The 16,713-nt window shown below is 45.5% G+C and overlaps 1 protein-coding gene across 3 annotated transcripts in view; it reads left to right on the forward strand.

The window, feature by feature from the left end:
- LOC118789707 (cullin-9) overlaps nt 1-14,156 on the forward strand; it is a 41,725-nt gene extending 27,569 nt beyond the window's left edge. For all 3 annotated transcript variants that reach the window (XM_036546253.1, XM_036546254.1, XM_036546255.1), the window contains 20 exons: nt 111-241; nt 942-1,124; nt 1,499-1,656; nt 1,977-2,178; nt 2,768-2,939; nt 3,445-3,590; nt 3,983-4,112; nt 4,798-4,997; nt 5,574-5,830; nt 7,413-7,788; nt 8,226-8,366; nt 8,909-9,073; nt 9,510-9,673; nt 10,099-10,192; nt 10,825-10,899; nt 11,073-11,183; nt 11,709-11,826; nt 12,032-12,165; nt 12,840-12,931; nt 13,910-14,156. In XM_036546253.1, the coding sequence (XP_036402146.1) occupies nt 111-241; nt 942-1,124; nt 1,499-1,656; nt 1,977-2,178; nt 2,768-2,939; nt 3,445-3,590; nt 3,983-4,112; nt 4,798-4,997; nt 5,574-5,830; nt 7,413-7,788; nt 8,226-8,366; nt 8,909-9,073; nt 9,510-9,673; nt 10,099-10,192; nt 10,825-10,899; nt 11,073-11,183; nt 11,709-11,826; nt 12,032-12,165; nt 12,840-12,931; nt 13,910-14,129 (3,269 nt within the window). In that variant the 3' untranslated portion in view covers nt 14,130-14,156. The remainder of the gene's footprint in view (nt 1-110; nt 242-941; nt 1,125-1,498; nt 1,657-1,976; nt 2,179-2,767; nt 2,940-3,444; nt 3,591-3,982; nt 4,113-4,797; nt 4,998-5,573; nt 5,831-7,412; nt 7,789-8,225; nt 8,367-8,908; nt 9,074-9,509; nt 9,674-10,098; nt 10,193-10,824; nt 10,900-11,072; nt 11,184-11,708; nt 11,827-12,031; nt 12,166-12,839; nt 12,932-13,909) is intronic.
- The last annotated feature ends 2,557 nt before the right edge of the window (nt 14,157-16,713 follow it).

Below are 16,713 nucleotides of genomic sequence, written 5' to 3' on the forward strand. Positions count from 1 at the left end.
TTTGGTCTGCTTTTTGATTTTATAGTTCTTTTTTTTTTTTTGGTTATCAGAATGAGCAGGTTCTGTGAGGCCGGCGTCTTGTTATTCACGGAGAGACGTCTTTCTTTCAGATGGCAAGGAGGTGAAGAACAAAGAGGTGGCGGCCTCCTCGTCCTCCTCCTCCGCGGTCAGGCCCAAAGTGAAGAACACCAGCAGCATAGCGGGGATAGCGCAGTGCTGGCAGGGCGTGGTCCAGCGACAGGCGAGTCCCGAAACTAACGGCCACATCGCGCACCATCACGCAGCAGCTGATCTTCACATGCAGCCCCCAGCTTGGTGTGCTACGGAGCCTGCCTCACACAGTGTGCTTACATGCAGCTGTCCCCACGTGCAAAGGGATCCACCCTAAGCTGTGTCGCATGACACCCATTGCAGTCGGGCTGCAGTGCATGTGTTTGTTGTAATTCATCACACAGACTAGGCAGCAACCCCGTTAACCCCCAATTATTATGTGCAATGTCCAGTCGGAGCACAAATATGCCATGCGGTTATTGACAGCCAGGTGCCCGGTTCCATCAGTTCTCTTGCATTTGCTTGCAGTTTCCTAAAGTCAGGTTTAGACACTGATATCCTGGCTGGGACCTACAGTCAGGGGCCACATACAAGTGCATCAGTATTATTTTATTAGTTTAAATATTTAAAATCCAATTATATTTGTTGTTTTGGAATACTTCATTAGGTTAGTCTTCAGTTGATGCAAAGTCATGGTGGTTGTAAGCATTGTGAAACCCATGGAAAGGCAGTATTAGAAAATTCAGTTCTGCTCGCCATTGGTATAAAAACCTCTATTAGTGTGTTTGAGTCAGATACAGCACTGAGGTGTGAAGAACATTGTCTCACACTTTCTTTCTCCCTCTGTCTCTCTCTCTCTCTCTGTATGTCTGTGTGTGTACCCCCTGCAGGTGAAGAAGTTCCTGGACTCTGCGTGCAGTTTGCCGGACTTCGTGGAGCGCTACAGGAACATGTACCTTCGTCTGAAGAACGCCATGGAGGAGCTGTTTGGCCAGCAGACGGCCTTCGTGCTGGCGCTGAGACAGGGCTTCTCTGCCGCCCTGCTGCAGCTGTCCATCCTGACAGCCATGCATGTGAGTCCTCATACTGTGTATTATACAGCTGCATGTTCAACACACAGCCATGCATGTGAGTCCTCATACTGTGTATTATACAGCTGCATATTCAACACACAGCCGTGCATGTGAGTCCTCATACTGTGTATTACACAGCTGCGTATTCAACACACAGCCACGCATGTGAGTCCTGATACGGCTGTATGCTTCACACACCACTGCTATATACACTGCTGTCTTACACATGTGGCTGCACGTCTTTGTGTATATTTTGCTGTATGGTGCTTCACTGTGTGATCGTCCATACATGGGTCCACGTACTGCATTTCTGTTGCATTCTGCATTTGTCGTTTATAACGCATTTTGAAGCTTCACTGCCTCTGCGTGATTAGGTAAGCGAGAGGTTCGCCCAGTACATCGACCTGATGATCCAGGAGAGCGGGGTGGACTCTGGGAACGTGGAGACGCTGAACCAGCTGCAGCAGTTCCTGGAGCCAATGCTCTTCCTCTCTGGCCTGGAACTGGCCAACACCTTTGAGCACTTCTACAGGTGAGGCCGTTACGTTTGTGAGCTCTTTTTCAAAATGGGAAAGTCCGTCATCTACTTTACAGATCATGCCCAGCTGAAACAGGACAGTGTGGCAACTTTAGTGGGTCCAGTTATTGGTAGCTTTTTGACATCTAGCGGTAACAAAGGTACGTCGGTTGATCTAGGGGAGCCGCTCATTCGGTTATCAAGTGATTCGCTGTCGTTTCTTGGCCTGCTTAGTAACAGCCAAAAATATATCGAACACATTGATAAGTAAACCCAAGTATGCCCTGCTACATTGTGGGTGAGCTGAGCACTGAACCCCCCTTTCTTTTCCGCAGGTACTACCTGGGCGACAGGCTCCTGGGCCAGGGCAAGGTGTGGCTGGAGAGCGCGGTGATCGAGCAGATCGGCACCTGCTTCCCCAACCGCTTCCCCCAGCAGATGCTGAAGAACCTGAGTGAGTCGGAGGAGCTGCAGCAGGAGTTCCACCTGTACCGCCTGCAGCAGCTGGACAAGTCCCTGCAGGATGTGGACGAGGAGGTGAGCGGGGGGGCCAGCGCGTGGGCGAGTCAGAGAATGCGCCCCCGTGACCCCAAAAAATGATATCACGTTTATTGTTTTTCTGTTATGGAGCAGCTGGCTTTTCACATCATGTCCTCCAACACTGCTTCGTGGCTTACGTACTGAATGATCATTTGTGTGAACATTTTTACGATAGCTTCCATAAATTTGTGAATGATCTCCCTCAAAATGTTCTGGTCTCAATATAATTTAACAACCAGCGTTTTGATTTAATTGTATAGTTTGTATTTTACGGTTGCATTGATTTTTCTCCAACTTTGAGGATTTACCTGCGTAACAGCATCTGATGCCTCATCCAAAAGACTTGATGTGAATTATCTACAATATGCTCTGCACTTGTGGAGACCTCAAATGATGTTACTAAATATTGCAATAGAATTTATGACAAAAAAGCTGGACTTGGACTGAAAGCTTTCTAGGGGAAGCGCAATGCCATCTGTGTGAGAATGCATTTAAGAAGCTGGTCAGGTACTGTGTAGTGGGCATGGATTACAGCAGTGGCACTAACCCAGCAGCTGGTCATGTGAGTTTGTATGTGCCCTTGCAGATGATGGAGGATCAGGCCACAGGTCCTGATGAGGAGGGAGAGGTGAAGGTGCTGGTGCTCTCCCCGCGCTGCTGGGCCGTCTCCTCCCCCTGCTACCTGGAAAACCCAGAGAAGTTCTTCCCCCCGCAGCTCTGTAGCTACCTGGCCGAGTTCACAGACTTCTATGCCAACAGTGAGTCCCCGTTTTGCCTTTTTCTGCTTTGCAGTGTAGATATCTGGAGATACACAGCGTGTAGGCTTTCAGTGGTTGCACATATGAGAGGGCAATCCCAAGATCTCTAACAGCCTGTTTTCTCTGATGTGCTGTATGGTTTTGTAACACTTTATTAATTAATGCTCACTTTCTAAGCAGGACCTCACAGGATTATTGAGGCTCTTTGCAACCCACCTGCCCTGGGTCCTATATAATTGTCCAGTTATGGGATGGACAGTCCTGCTTGCATTATGTTAAATTACATTAACTGAGTGACACAAATAGCATATATATTTTACATGTTAACTGTGTATATAGCTAGATATTTACTGAGAAAAGTTAAGTAGCTCACTCAAGGGTATAACTGCAGCAGTGCACCTAGGCATCAAACGCGCACCTTTGGGTGCACACTGCTGGAGCCCTGTCTGTGCAGACGCCAGCTGCCCTCCTCCAGCTGCCCTCCTGACTGTGACTCCCCCTACAGGCCAGAGCATGTACAGCCTGACGCACAGCAAGCCCCGGCGCCTGCAGTGGACCTGGCTCGGGCACGCTGAGGTCCGCTACGGCTCCTGCACGCTCTACGTCTCCACTCTGCAGATGTACATCCTGCTGCAGTTCAACCACCAGGAGGTAGGAACACAGGCAGAACAGGGATTACTGTAGATGCTGCTTAATACAAGTCAAAAATGGAGGGAAATGGGGTAGACATATTTATGACGGAGTGATTGCCAGTACCATTTCGCACAGACTAAAGATACTGGGTTTTGAACCCCAAAAGCTTTATTTTGGTGCATCCTTATGTGAATGGCCTTTGTTCTGTAAAAATAACTGCTTTTAAGTTTAATTGAAGCAAGAATATGTTAAATACAGCTAGAATTCAATCTAGCCACACTTACATGATACCATGTTACCTAGTTTGACAACAGTGAAGATTAATTGGTGCTGCATAGTGGACAGTGGTGCAAAATCATGTCAGCCATGCTGTGCTGGAATGGGCTCTAAGGTGGTTTCCCTCTCTCCAGGATGTGTCCATTGAAGCTCTTCAGCAGGCCACAGGGCTGTCCCCTGTCGTCCTGGCCCACGCACTTAAACCTCTGACCGCAGAGAAGGGCATCCTGATCCAGAGGTGTCCCAGCCAGGACCCCATGAAGGGTGAGTCCCCCTCTTGTGCCCATTTCCCACCCCACTGGTGGCCTCCTTACAAGCGCAGCCTCTGGGACTGCCCAACCTTCCGCGCAGCCCGGCAGTAACTCAGCCAGGATGCAGGGTGAATTCTATGGACTCAGTGTCCTTTTTTTACATTTCTATATTCTTAACTTATTATCCTTTATTGTCTATTACATTTTTTATTTTCTTGTTATCCTTTATTCTTTATAGTTCTGTATTAATTCAGAACAGTGGAGTATTGTTGGTGCAGCTTTCTTTTGAGGGAATAAAAGTTGTGGAATCTGACCAAAACTACCTTGGCTGGCTTTATGGAAAATAATTTATATTACAATTAATGCGGTCTAGCTTTCTGCTAAGGTGATTTGCTAACAGCTGTGGTGGTAAAGCTATGCCATTATTTGCTTAGCTGACATACCCCTTTCCTCTGTGATTTACATAAGTTATAGTTTTACATTTTTCGCTGGATATTTTCTCAAGCAGTTTGAGGTAAGTCACCTCAGTACTACAGTTCAGTGCCCTGTCTGCAAAGCATTTGGGAGGAGAGCAGATGGCTATGGAGATGGGTATTGACAAGGTTTTTGAGATGTCGGATGTTATCGTGCATATAGAATGACATGCTTATTAAGGGTAGTGTTGGGTGACCCCGGAGCTCTTGGCTTTGTGACCGTAGGGTTCCTGAAGCTGAACAAGCAGGCCTTCCAGGGCTCAGAGGCCCGCAGCTACTGCTACCTGCTCCCTAAGCAGACCTATCTGAACGTGGACGAGGACGCTGCCAGCACCCTGGAGAGGAAGCGCAACTACATCTACTGCCTCATCGTCCAGATCATGAAGGCGGAGAAGGAGATGCACATCGACAACCTGGTCTTCAGGGTGAGACTGCCTCTCCTCAGGGCCTCACAGGGATACATGCAGAGGAGCAGGGAATCTGCATTCAAACCCACTGAATGAATCCACTGCTTCATTGGCGCAGGAGATTTAGGACCTCATATTTTTACATGCCCAGACTTTCGCCATTACCAGCCCTCCACACAGTTTAGACATGCTCTACAGTCACGCTTTTTGGGAAGGATCAGGTGTAATGAAGGTTTATAAGTACCTGTACTGCACCAGAACCATGTCCTTTTTTAGCATTAGTTCCCTCTGCTTCTTCCAGAGACCAGTAAATCACAAGCAGTGATGGCTATTTATTAGTGAATATTCATGAACACGCAGACCAGACCTGGAATCTATTTTCGTCTTGAGTGATCGTTGCAATGGCTACTCATACCCGATAATTACCTTCAGAGCCCAAACACGTATTATTCAGTATTGTTGCAAGTATTACTTCCCCAGAGCTCTAGGTTTGGCAAAGCTGGGACAGAGCTCCCAATGCAAAGCACAGAGAGTACTATGTCTTGTTAGTGCTTATACAGTACCCCACCCTCTTCTCCTCCCGTCCAATCACAGGTGCTGGACACGTGCCAGAAGCAGGAGGCGACGCGCTCGCCCGGCGCCGTGCGCTTCAGCTGCAGCACCACGGACGTGCTCTCCTGCGTCATGCACGTCATCAACAAGGGCTACATCCGGCGCAACGAGGACAGCCCGCACATCGTGGAGTTTCTTCCCGAGGACCCCTCCACCCCGCAGAAGGGCCAGGCGCACATCTCCTTCAGCCGGCCGGAGCTGAAGAAGGGCCCCAGTGCCAGCGGCAAGGCTCCCATCAGGTGTGAGGATGACGATTGACCGGTGGGGGCAGGGGGGGAGGGGCTTCTGCTGGGCGGGGGTGGGGTGCAGGATCTTTAAATGAAGGAGGGAGGAGTCCCCAGCAGCAGTATTAAAGCGTGCACATATGCGCCTGTGCTTTCGTGAGACAGCGGGGGTGGGTGAACGGTTTGTTCTGAACAAACCACAACCCGGACAGACTTCTCATCTTAAGCTCTCCACATGTCTGCCACAGCCATTTAATTTAAACACGTTCATTTGACATTTTGCATCCGTCAGAAAAGCAAGTAAACCACCAGAGAGAGTCAGCTGAACATCACAGTGTCAGCTGTCAGTCCTTTCTGGAGTGCTTCCTTCTGTCTGCTACTTTGTCTCTGCTAAAGCTCTAAACGCATCCGCACTAAAACTGCAGTTACCTGTGAATGTCCAAGAGGAAGTGTCCCAGCAGGCTTAGGGGTGCAGCAGGATCAGTGTTTGCATTCTCCGATCCATCACACTGTTAAGCCGATGTCTCTCTAAGATGACTGTGATTTGAGAGTGCTCACTGATTTTAAAAAATGTTCATGCAAAACCAAAAAAATATATATATATGCAACTTGTGCTCCATGTTTTGTTGCAGGCAAAGAACAGTTATGTTACCATTTTAAGAAATAAAGAAAACACATATTTGAACCTTCTTTGTTGTTTTTTGTGTGTGAAAGCTTGTAGATTCACAGCTCTTGGTGAGGGAAGTTCAAATTGCATTTGAAGCCACCAGGCATTCCAACTCTAAAGCTTTTTTCCATATGTGTTGTACAATAAAGGGAGTTAAACCTGCCAAGTAAAAAATGCTAATATGCTTCACTTAATATGCCTGTCTCTAAATGTATTTTTTACAGTATATGTAATATATATGTGCAACTGGGAGGAGTATGAGTTTTTTTTGCAGGTACTGCATTTATTTTAATTGAAATAGACAGTGTTAATTTACGTGCCACATTATAATAAAAGAGCATATTTGACAGAGTATTCAATGTCTCAGACTTATTATTGCCATGCACTTGTAAAGGATGAACAATCTATCAAAGCGTCACTCAGTTGAGACATACCATTTTGTTTAGACAGCTTCAGCAAGCTTTGAATAAAACATCAAAGGTTGTTGTCTACAAATGAATGCACATCCACAGAATTCAAAGGGTCACACTTTTTTTTTTTTTCCTTTAAAGCACCAGTTCCGATATTCTGATACCTTCTTCAGATCTGTTCAATGTTAATGCAAGGTAGTTGTTTTCCTGACTAAGAAACAAAATCAGTCATGTTGGAATATGGAATAGTTCTTTTATTTGAGGAGCAGTTAGAACCCTTCTGAAATCTACTGTGGACCACCTCCCAAGTCAGGCTTAAGCTCCAGTGAAACCTGAAGACTTTCAAATGTTAATTGGAGTAACTCTCTAAGGTCTCCCAGGTGTTGATTTTGACTGTCTAGATGGGAGAGTCCAAGTCTGACTCAGGAGTTGCCAACATAAAAAAAAAAATATTTTGCCCCAAACCACCAGCAGACAGCTGAGTTTATTGGTGGTGACCACTGTCTGTCTCCCCCTGCAGCCTGGGAGGTCTCCTTGCGGCCCCGCAGCGGGCGGAGGACGGGGTCCTGGAGGCGGTGCTCTTCTCCATGGGCCGCACCATGACGCAGGAGGAGGTGCGGCAGCTGATGAAGCGCACGGTCCAGCAGGTCTCCAGCACCCTGAGCCTGGACCTGGACCGGGCCGAGCACCTGCTGGTGCACTGCAAGTGGAACGTGGACCTGCTGATCCAGCGCTACACCGACGACCCCGACACCCTCATCCTGGCGGCGGGGCTGAAGGGCCGCAACCCGCAGCCGCCGCCCAGCCCCGTCTCGCAGTGCCCCGTCTGCCTGATCCCCCAGACGGGGGACCCCGACGTCACGCCCACGCTCTGCTGCATGCACTACTGCTGCCGGGTGAGTCCGCTTAGGCACACCGGTGAGTCACGGAGCACCTGTCAGGTTTGGACACGCCTGATCAAAATAATGGGAAACATGCATTCAGAGACATCTTGGTCTAAAGACTTATGCTTACATGCTTGAAATTTATTTCTTAGGCATCAACTTCACTATATTTGTCTATGTTTGAATTTCTTTCCAAAATTAAAAAAAAATGTATATATTTTTTGGCTACTTTTAAGAATCTAAAATATAACAGAGCTTTTATTTGTGTCTATCACTTTTTTGGTCCGTGCATAATTCCCTTTGTGTTATTTCATTGTTTTGATGTCTTTACTAGTATTCTAAAATGTGGAAAATAGTAGAAATAAAGAGTGAAAAGTGTGTCCAAACTTTCGGACTGGTACTGTAGGCTTTGTTGATGCGGGGTGTTTGACGTGCTGTCCGCCTCCCAGTCTTGTTGGCAGGAGTACCTCACGGCAAGGATCGAGCAGAACTTGGTGATGAACTGCAACTGCCCCATCACAGACTGCCGGGCCCAGCCCACGTCCCAGTTCTTCTTCAACATCCTGACTGACAAGGACATCATTGCCAAGGTCCGTGCCTCTGAGGCCCGCTCGCGTACAGCAGGGCGCGTTTGCCAGCAAATCACACAATTTGTGCACTTTCATTCCAGCATTTGTCTTGAGGATCCGGTTTTTATATTTAATGACTTTACATTTCGCTTGATCCCTGTCTTGAACGGAGCTTTTGCTTGATTTTAGCTTATTGTAATGCAGTCTGAACGTTGACGTGCACTGGATCGGTAGATGAAAGGAGAGGAACCGTTGTGTCATGGCACCAGGCTGCTGCTCCCAATCTGTCCAAGTTGTTAAGTGGAATTAAGCTGTGTATCGTCTTTTGGATTGTGCTGGCGGTTTTGTGCAGCTTGTGTGGCATCTCTGCTTTAATAACTGCCTCATAATCATCTGTTACATTTTCAAATATTTAAGGCTAACTGGTGATGAGGCCTAAAAACATAAAAAAATTCAAGGCATATTTATGTGAGAGTCGCTGATTGCCAGGAAACCGGAATGGACGGGTCATATTTTCTGGGGTTGGAGAGTAACCCTCTGACATCATTTCCTCCCCATTGCAGTATGAGAACGCGCTGCTCCGGGGTTACGTGGAGTGCTGCTCCAACCTGACCTGGTGCACCAACCCCCAGGGCTGTGACCAGATCCTCTGCAAGGAGAACATCGGCAGCATGGGCACCTGCTCCAAGTGCTGCTGGTCCTCCTGCTTCAGCTGCAACTTCCCTGAGGTCAGTGCTGTGGGTTGGCCATCACTGCAGAGAATTCCACTGTTTGCCCGCTTTTCATTTTATGCAAGTTTCTCCCAAGAGCTATGCTCTGGTCTCCTTTTGTGTTCTTTGAAGCTGATGTGGTGTATAGACAGTGGAGTTTGATAGCTTTGGAGTCCACACCTTTGGTGGTTGTCTGATGGAGTTCCTTGCATAAGCATAGCAGTACCCACACTGTTAAAATGATAGGAGAGTGACTATTTAATCCTTTGTCATGAAAGGACCAAAAGGGCTGGACATATGTATATATATATATATACACTTATTAGTATTTTTAGTACCTGATGTTCTTGTGGCCTTGTGGTTTGCACTGATTATGAAGTGTGATGTACAGGTGTAAGTTGTTATACTTAAATGGGCTCCTTCCCTTAACCTCCTCTTCCATCTCCTCTCCCAGGCACACTACCCAGCCAGCTGTAGCCACATGTCCCAGTGGATGGACGACGGTGGCTACTATGAGGGCATGAGCATGGAGGCCCAGAGCAAGCACCTGGCCAAGCTCATCTCCAAGCGCTGCCCCAGCTGTCAGGCCCAGATCGAGAAGAACGAAGGCTGCCTGCAGTGAGTAGTTGCTCAGAAACCTCTGCACAACTGAGCCAGGGCCGAGATCCAAACCTAGCCATGTGTCTGTGCTGTGTGGGGTTATAGCGAAAGCTGGGGTCCCTGGTCATGGACCTACAGAACCACCCAAATAACCAGTGAGGGCTTGAAACACATTTCAGTTGGTGACTTTTGCAGGACAGTGGAGGACAAAATAAGTTGTGGATTTCAGAAGATGTGTAATTCTCTCCAAATTTTATCTTGAGCTTGACATTACTCATGCTTAACAGATCTGAATGTGTAGCTTCCCGGCTTTAATAAAGTCTTTCTGCAGGAAAAGGGCTCAAGGACCGGAATTAGAAAGCCCTTAAAGTTTTATCAGTCTCTCAGCTCATAAATATCCATCTTGTTCTGACTGGATTTGTCTGTGTCTCTTCGTGTCCCAGTATGACTTGTGCCAAATGCAACCACGGATTCTGCTGGCGGTGTCTCAAACCCTGGAAGCCGACACATAAGGATTACTACAACTGCTCTGCCATGGTGAGTCCACGCAAGCTTGCCAGAGTGTGATGTATATTAGCATAGATAGGGCTGCAGTTCTCTTCAATGACTGATTGGCAGTAGTTTTTTTTTTTAAGTGGTGAAGTGTTCCAATTTTTTTCAATTGGGAATGCCCAGTGCTACTTACCCCATTTTTCCCTGAATTTGGAATGCCCAATTGTGTCATGAAGCTGCCCAACTCTACAATGCCCTTCTTGACAATCCAGGAGGGTGCAGACAAACGCGCTCTCCTCTAAAGCCTGTGATGCCAAGTACCAATTCTTTACACACCACAAATGAGTCGGACGAAGACACTTCATACGCAGTTTTATACAGGCAGACTGTGGGCACCCTGACTGACCAGCAGTGGTCACTAATGAGTGACAGGACAAGCAACCCCCCATCCTACCTACCCACCCCACTCTCCCAGACAGAACAAAGCCAATTTGTTCCACTGCTATGGTTCCTGGTAATCACTGGCTGATGACACAGCCAGGATCAAGCTCTTTTTGCTAATTGAGCCACTTGGGAGTCCAGGCACGAACTGAAGCATTGGTACTTGTCTGTGTGCCCTGATAACTGTAGCTAATACCAGAAGTGGTGTAGTAATGGGTTTGATTTTATATGAGCAGGTGAGTAAAGCAGCACGCCAGGAGAAGAAATTCCAGGACTACAACGAAAGATGCACTTTCCACAATCAGGCCAAGGTAAGGCCCCAGACATCCATGCAGTGCACATTGTATGGCTTGTTTCATATCGTTGTCGTCTTTTAGATTGAAGCGAACCCATGCATGCATGCTAAATTTCACCAGCTTTTATTGTTTATGGCTAAAAGGGTCAAGGTATGTCATAAAACTCACCAAATCTCCTCTACTTAAAGGAGTTTGCCATTAACCTGGAGAACAAGGTCTCCTCAATAAATGAAGCCCTGCAGATGAAGTCCTTAACGTTTGTGATCGATGCCTGCAAGATCCTGGCCCAGGCTCGCAAGGTGAGAGGACGGACTGATGATCCTTGCTAGTTTCACATACCACGAGCACGTGACTAGCCCATAGATAACAACATTAATGTTGCTTGTGTTTGTCCTGGGTTTCAATGGCTGGAGGAATTCCAATGTGTGAGAGTAGTGTGGCCAATATTATATATGTTTCCAATTCGGTATGTGGCCTGATGAAGTTTTGTCTAAATCTTATGCGTTTAAGTCAGTTAGATTAGAGAAAATTATATTTTGCAAGGATTCATTCCTCAGATTTGTTATGGTAATTTCTTTAGGACTGTATGGGTTTGGAAGGTTGGAACCCTTAAGTAAATGGTGTACGTGCCATCCAAATTACAGTAGGTCAGCATTTTGCAGGAATATCCCTGACGTCCAGTGTTAGAAAAGACTTGAGAGACAGAAACGGTCTTTCACCTTGGAGTTTATGTTCTCTGACCAGCCTGGCTTTTCCAGTGTGCGCCTGGGAGAAAAGCTGGTGGTCGTTTGCTTAAACAGCAGTGGATTCTGTGTTGTGCTCAGGTGCTGGCCTACTCGTGCGTGTACAGCTACTACAATCAGGACACAGAGAAGATGGATGTGATGGAGCAACAGACTGAAGCCCTGGATCTACATACCAATGCCCTCCAAATCCTGCTGGGTGAGTTCATCAGTGAAACCAGGAGTGGCACCTCCTCTAGACCACATTGTATTCCTTTAGTAGTAGTATATTTGGGGGAAAAATGTCTCTTTTCACAGGGATTAGTTAAGAAGTGACCGGAAGGAAATCCCAGATTAAGATTGCCAGTAGCGCTGATGTGAAAGCCTGATGCAGATGCCTCACGCCTGCCTCTCTCGCCCTCTAGAGGAGACGCTGCTGCAGTGCACTGACCTGGCGTCCTGCGTGCGCCTGCTGAAGCCGGAGCACCTCAACACGGGGCTGGAGCTGATCCGCCGCATCCAGGAGCGCCTGGTGGCCATCCTGCAGCACTCCACCCAGGTACAGCCGCGCTGCAGAAACGACCGGGAGAGCTGCAGAGGGCAGCAAGTGTCGACACTGTTAGCCACCAGTGGAAAAGATAAGCCAGCAGCTGGGTGAATGGTAGCCTATGGGCATCATTTTTGATGCAGTTCATCAGCTTGCTAGCTAACTGGAGGACGTTGAGGTTTTGACTGTAGTGTTGACTAGTTGACTGAAGGTGCAGGTGGGCAGGCAGGGATGTTTGTTGACATGTATGTTGGTAAGCTCAGTTAAACCCTCAGAGGGATCTGTCAATATTTGATCACCTTTCAGTCATGAGGGTTCCTAGTATTACCTTCTAATTTTGATGTGTCCCCTCATCTTTTGGAAACTGAGGAGAAGCTGTTTTCAAGGTCAGAAAGTGAGGTTTGAATGGAAGTGGGTTTTTTTTTTTTTTTTTTTTTTTTGAGAGCATGTATAACTCTGCATAACCCGGTTTGTCCTGTGATGAGGGATGGTTTGTGTAAGCAGTTTAGATTCCATAATATTAAATGCATATCTCTTAAGTACCAGCTGACTAAATGATAAATAAGTAGAAATGATAAAATACAGCTTTTTTTCAAGTTTCAAGGAAATAACTCAGTGGCAGTGAAAGCGTTGCTTGGTTGTCTAAACGGCAAAAGTGACTCCCTGTCTCGTCCTCCGAATCGCAGGACTTTCGCGTGGGGTACCAGTCTAAGACCGGGTCCGAGCAGGAGGCGGCTCAGGCCTCAAACCTCGCTAACCACACAGACTCCAACAAAGAGTGAGTATGGTGCTTTCAGCACAAAGAAGCACGCTAAGTCTCTCTGTGTTGTTCTGCTGTGTTGTTCTATACTTTTTCAGCCAAAATTCAAAGTGTATTGGTCACAGAAGCTGAATTACTTTGTTGATGTAGGTATAATCATAGCTTTGATTGACCTTGCTTTATGAAAAGCCCTGAGAGAGTTAAACTCCAGTGTTCTGATGTTGGAATACAGTTGTTGGGGCTAGAAAGTGGGGATTGCTGGCACTAGCTGGCATTGCTGGTAGATTGAAATTTCTGCTAGTCTGGTTAAAATCCTGTTAGCCGCAGAGTCCTTTCCTCTGCTATGACAAAAGTTGTATTTTGAAGACTTAAATCAAAAAGGAAAGGATTACTAGTTTTTTGTTTTACCTCAACATTCTAATGTTACATCAAAAAGAAAAACATTAGTAAAGAAAACCACTATATAAATGTAATGGCTACTGGTAAATATGTGCAAACAAGTATCTTCCTCACATACAGACAATGCATCCTTCTGCTGTCTGCACCACATTGCCCCCTCCTGTTAATACATTGTATTGAATGGGTGTAAAACATTTTGCAAACATCTCACAGTTAACCTGATGTGCAGGTCTACCTCAGTAGAGACACAGCCTTCATTATAACCCACATCACATGAAGAAAACCACATTTGTTTTTGTTACAATTTCACTTACGAAGCTGAAAAAAAAATCTCACACCTGTTGGCCTGTTGCATTTCTTAGTTGATAGTTATCTATAGCAGAGAATTCTTCCCTTGGGAAGCCAGGCAGATGTAATGTAATGACCTTCCAGTTTGCAGTGGTTCTAATTCAGGTGGCTTCTTGATACAGGAGTCCAGTTTGGGCTTGGAATGCATTGGTTTGAGCGCATGTCAAAATAAGGACTTCAGACATGCAAGCTGAGGAAGGATAAAGTCCACAGCCATTTTGGCTCTGAAGCATTGCCTCTCTCCACCAGGACAAAGTCGGAGGGGGGCTCCGATTCGGGCGACTCGGACAACAACAACAACACAGGGGAGGACGGGGGCGATGGCGAGGAGGAGGACGACGAGTACGACGACGAGTACGTCCCCGAGTGGCACGAGGACTACGACGAGGACGACATTGACGAGGACGACTTCTTCTCCGACGACGACGAGTCCGAGAATCTCGAGAGGGACTTCAGCCCGTACGACTAAAAAAAAAAAAAATGAAAATCCCACACACATACACACTAAACAAACTTTAAAAAAAAAAAAAAAGAAAAGAAATTTAAATGCCAGTCACGCCAAACTCCTGTGCAAGCATTTCTACCACATACATGTATGTACCACAATCACGTGAAAAGGCATCAGAAGTAATTCAGTTGTCTGAAAGGAAAAGCTGATTCAGGTTTTACATGGGAATTGAGCAGCGAAGGATTAAAGCCTTTTCTATCGAGAGAAAGAAAAAAAAAAAAAGGTCAGTTTGTTTCTGCAAACTCTAGTTGCCAGTTTCTGTTTTGGTCAACACAACGCAGCTGTCTGTCAGTCGCTGTTCTTTTTAGTATTGTATCTGACAGCATTTGTTCTGTTAATTCGTATAGACTACGTTTATACTATGACTCTTGTTTTTTTTCCCAACGAGACCTTATTTCAGAACCTCACTGCTACCAGTTACGAGAAGGATGCCTTTGAATGCACTGTTTTAAAGAAGACCGGGATTGTAGCCCACGCTTTTGTTAAGTGTGTCTGCAGCCTATTTTGATTGCCCTGAAAGGAGCAAATAAGGAATGGGTTTACAGTCCAGCACATATAGAAACTTCTATGTTGTTTTTTTTTTATATATCAGTTGAATGCAGAAAAATTGACATGCCATTTACGTAATATGAGTTATTTTCTACGCAGATGTTTGCCTTGATTTAAACACATTGATATGCCTTTATTTTCAGTTGGTCAAAACAAAAATTTGAGTGATAACTTACCTTGTAGTGAAATTCTCAGAATCTTTAACTATAGTTTGATTGAAGTCCATGAGGAGCATACTTAAGAGTATTGAAACTGAGAGAAGTGAATGGCACTTAAAGGAACGGTTAAGTGTGTATATAAAAGGGCTACTACAACTCCCGTTTTAAACCTGACAGTGAATTCAAACAAGGAACAAGAACATGGGGGGGGGGGGGGGGCGTTGAACTTCTGGATACCAACAGCCCACCAAAGATGCAAGGTCATCTGACGAGAACATTAAAAACAAATAAACCAATCAGCTCTGCTAAGGTCTCACTGCAATAATTTGGATTATTATTATTTCATAATATGCATTCTTTGCTAAGCAGCAACATATGTTACTTGCTTTTCCTGTTTTGTTTTTTTTTTTTCCTGGAAAAAAAATTTAATACTTTTTGGACATGTTAATGTTCACTTATATAGAGATGGAGAGACTTCAGATATCTTGCAATGTCTGACTCGGAATTTGCTGTAAGTTGAGATATCCTTATATATATACATATATTGTTCATCTACTATGTTCTATCTTTCTGAATTAAAGTTGGAGTTGTGCGACTTCAACTTACTAAATAAAAAGCTTTTTTCTGCTTACATTTATGCTCGGGTTTTAATTTACTCTCAAAGACATGAGGATAAACAGTGCTGTTAATAATTTACAAATTGACATGAAAAATTACACACAAATCAACTATATGCAGCTATACCGATGAAGTACAAGTCAGAAGTCAGTTATGAACATTGTAACAGAGAGATGTTTTGGCCCAGTAAACAACAGCTCCAGTTGTAGTAGTACATCGTGATTGTTTCAATATTTTCGGTTTTAATGGGCATACACCTGCCTGTTTTTGTTCCTGAGTCAAGTCAGTTGACAATGGTGTGTCTTTCCAAAACAATGGTCAAAATGATTTATACTCCTGTATGAAACAAATTCCTGCAAAACTAATCTTGCCTTAGCATGTTTTCTGGATATTTATAGGAAACTTCAGAGCTTTATCAAACAATACCAATGCTAGCACATAAAAGCAGGTGACGTATGTAAATCATACATTGATAGCTTTCATTATCACAGTTAAATTGGAAGGCTTTTTGCAAAATTCAGGAACACTTTCACAAAAATCCATCCATGGTCTTCCTCGTGCTTCAGGAGACAACTATGATGCTTAAGATACCAGCATCCATTTTCTGGAAGTGAAAACTTGCCAGAAGCGCTATATCTTGCATGCAAGACAGTTGTAACTTGTCCCAGCCTGACCTCTAACCCCTGGAGAGTCCTCAACAACCAGCAGCCCAGACATAACCACACAGCACATGGACAGGGGCTCCGTGAGCTTTCCAGAGCTGCCCTATCACATGGAGGATGCCACATCCCACCAAGGAACCCTGGACCTCTATGAAATGTTTAAACATGATTTGCAGATACATTGATTTGCACATAAACGTTCACTACTAACTCATTACCAGGCCAGTAGTCTTGCGTTATATCTGTGTTTAACAGTATCCCGGATTTGTTGTTGAAAGACTGACTGGATCACTTGCAGTGACCTTTGCATGGGTTTAAACCTCATGCTAACACCACTTAACCCCTAAACTATATCAGACATGGAACAGCTGTTCCTGATCTCAAAGCTGTCCTTCAGTGCACATCCATGTCCAAGTGATAACCCGATTTAAAATAAAATGCCCTGACGATCCAACTGCATCTTTGGATTTGCATCATTTGGATACCTGGTTGATTAATTTATTTGGGCTGCAATTCAACTGAGTACTGTACATATATATTAAAGTTTGGCAGTAGCTC

Source organism: Megalops cyprinoides, chromosome 15, assembly GCF_013368585.1.
Source record: "Megalops cyprinoides isolate fMegCyp1 chromosome 15, fMegCyp1.pri, whole genome shotgun sequence".
NCBI lineage: Eukaryota > Metazoa > Chordata > Actinopteri > Elopiformes > Megalopidae > Megalops > Megalops cyprinoides.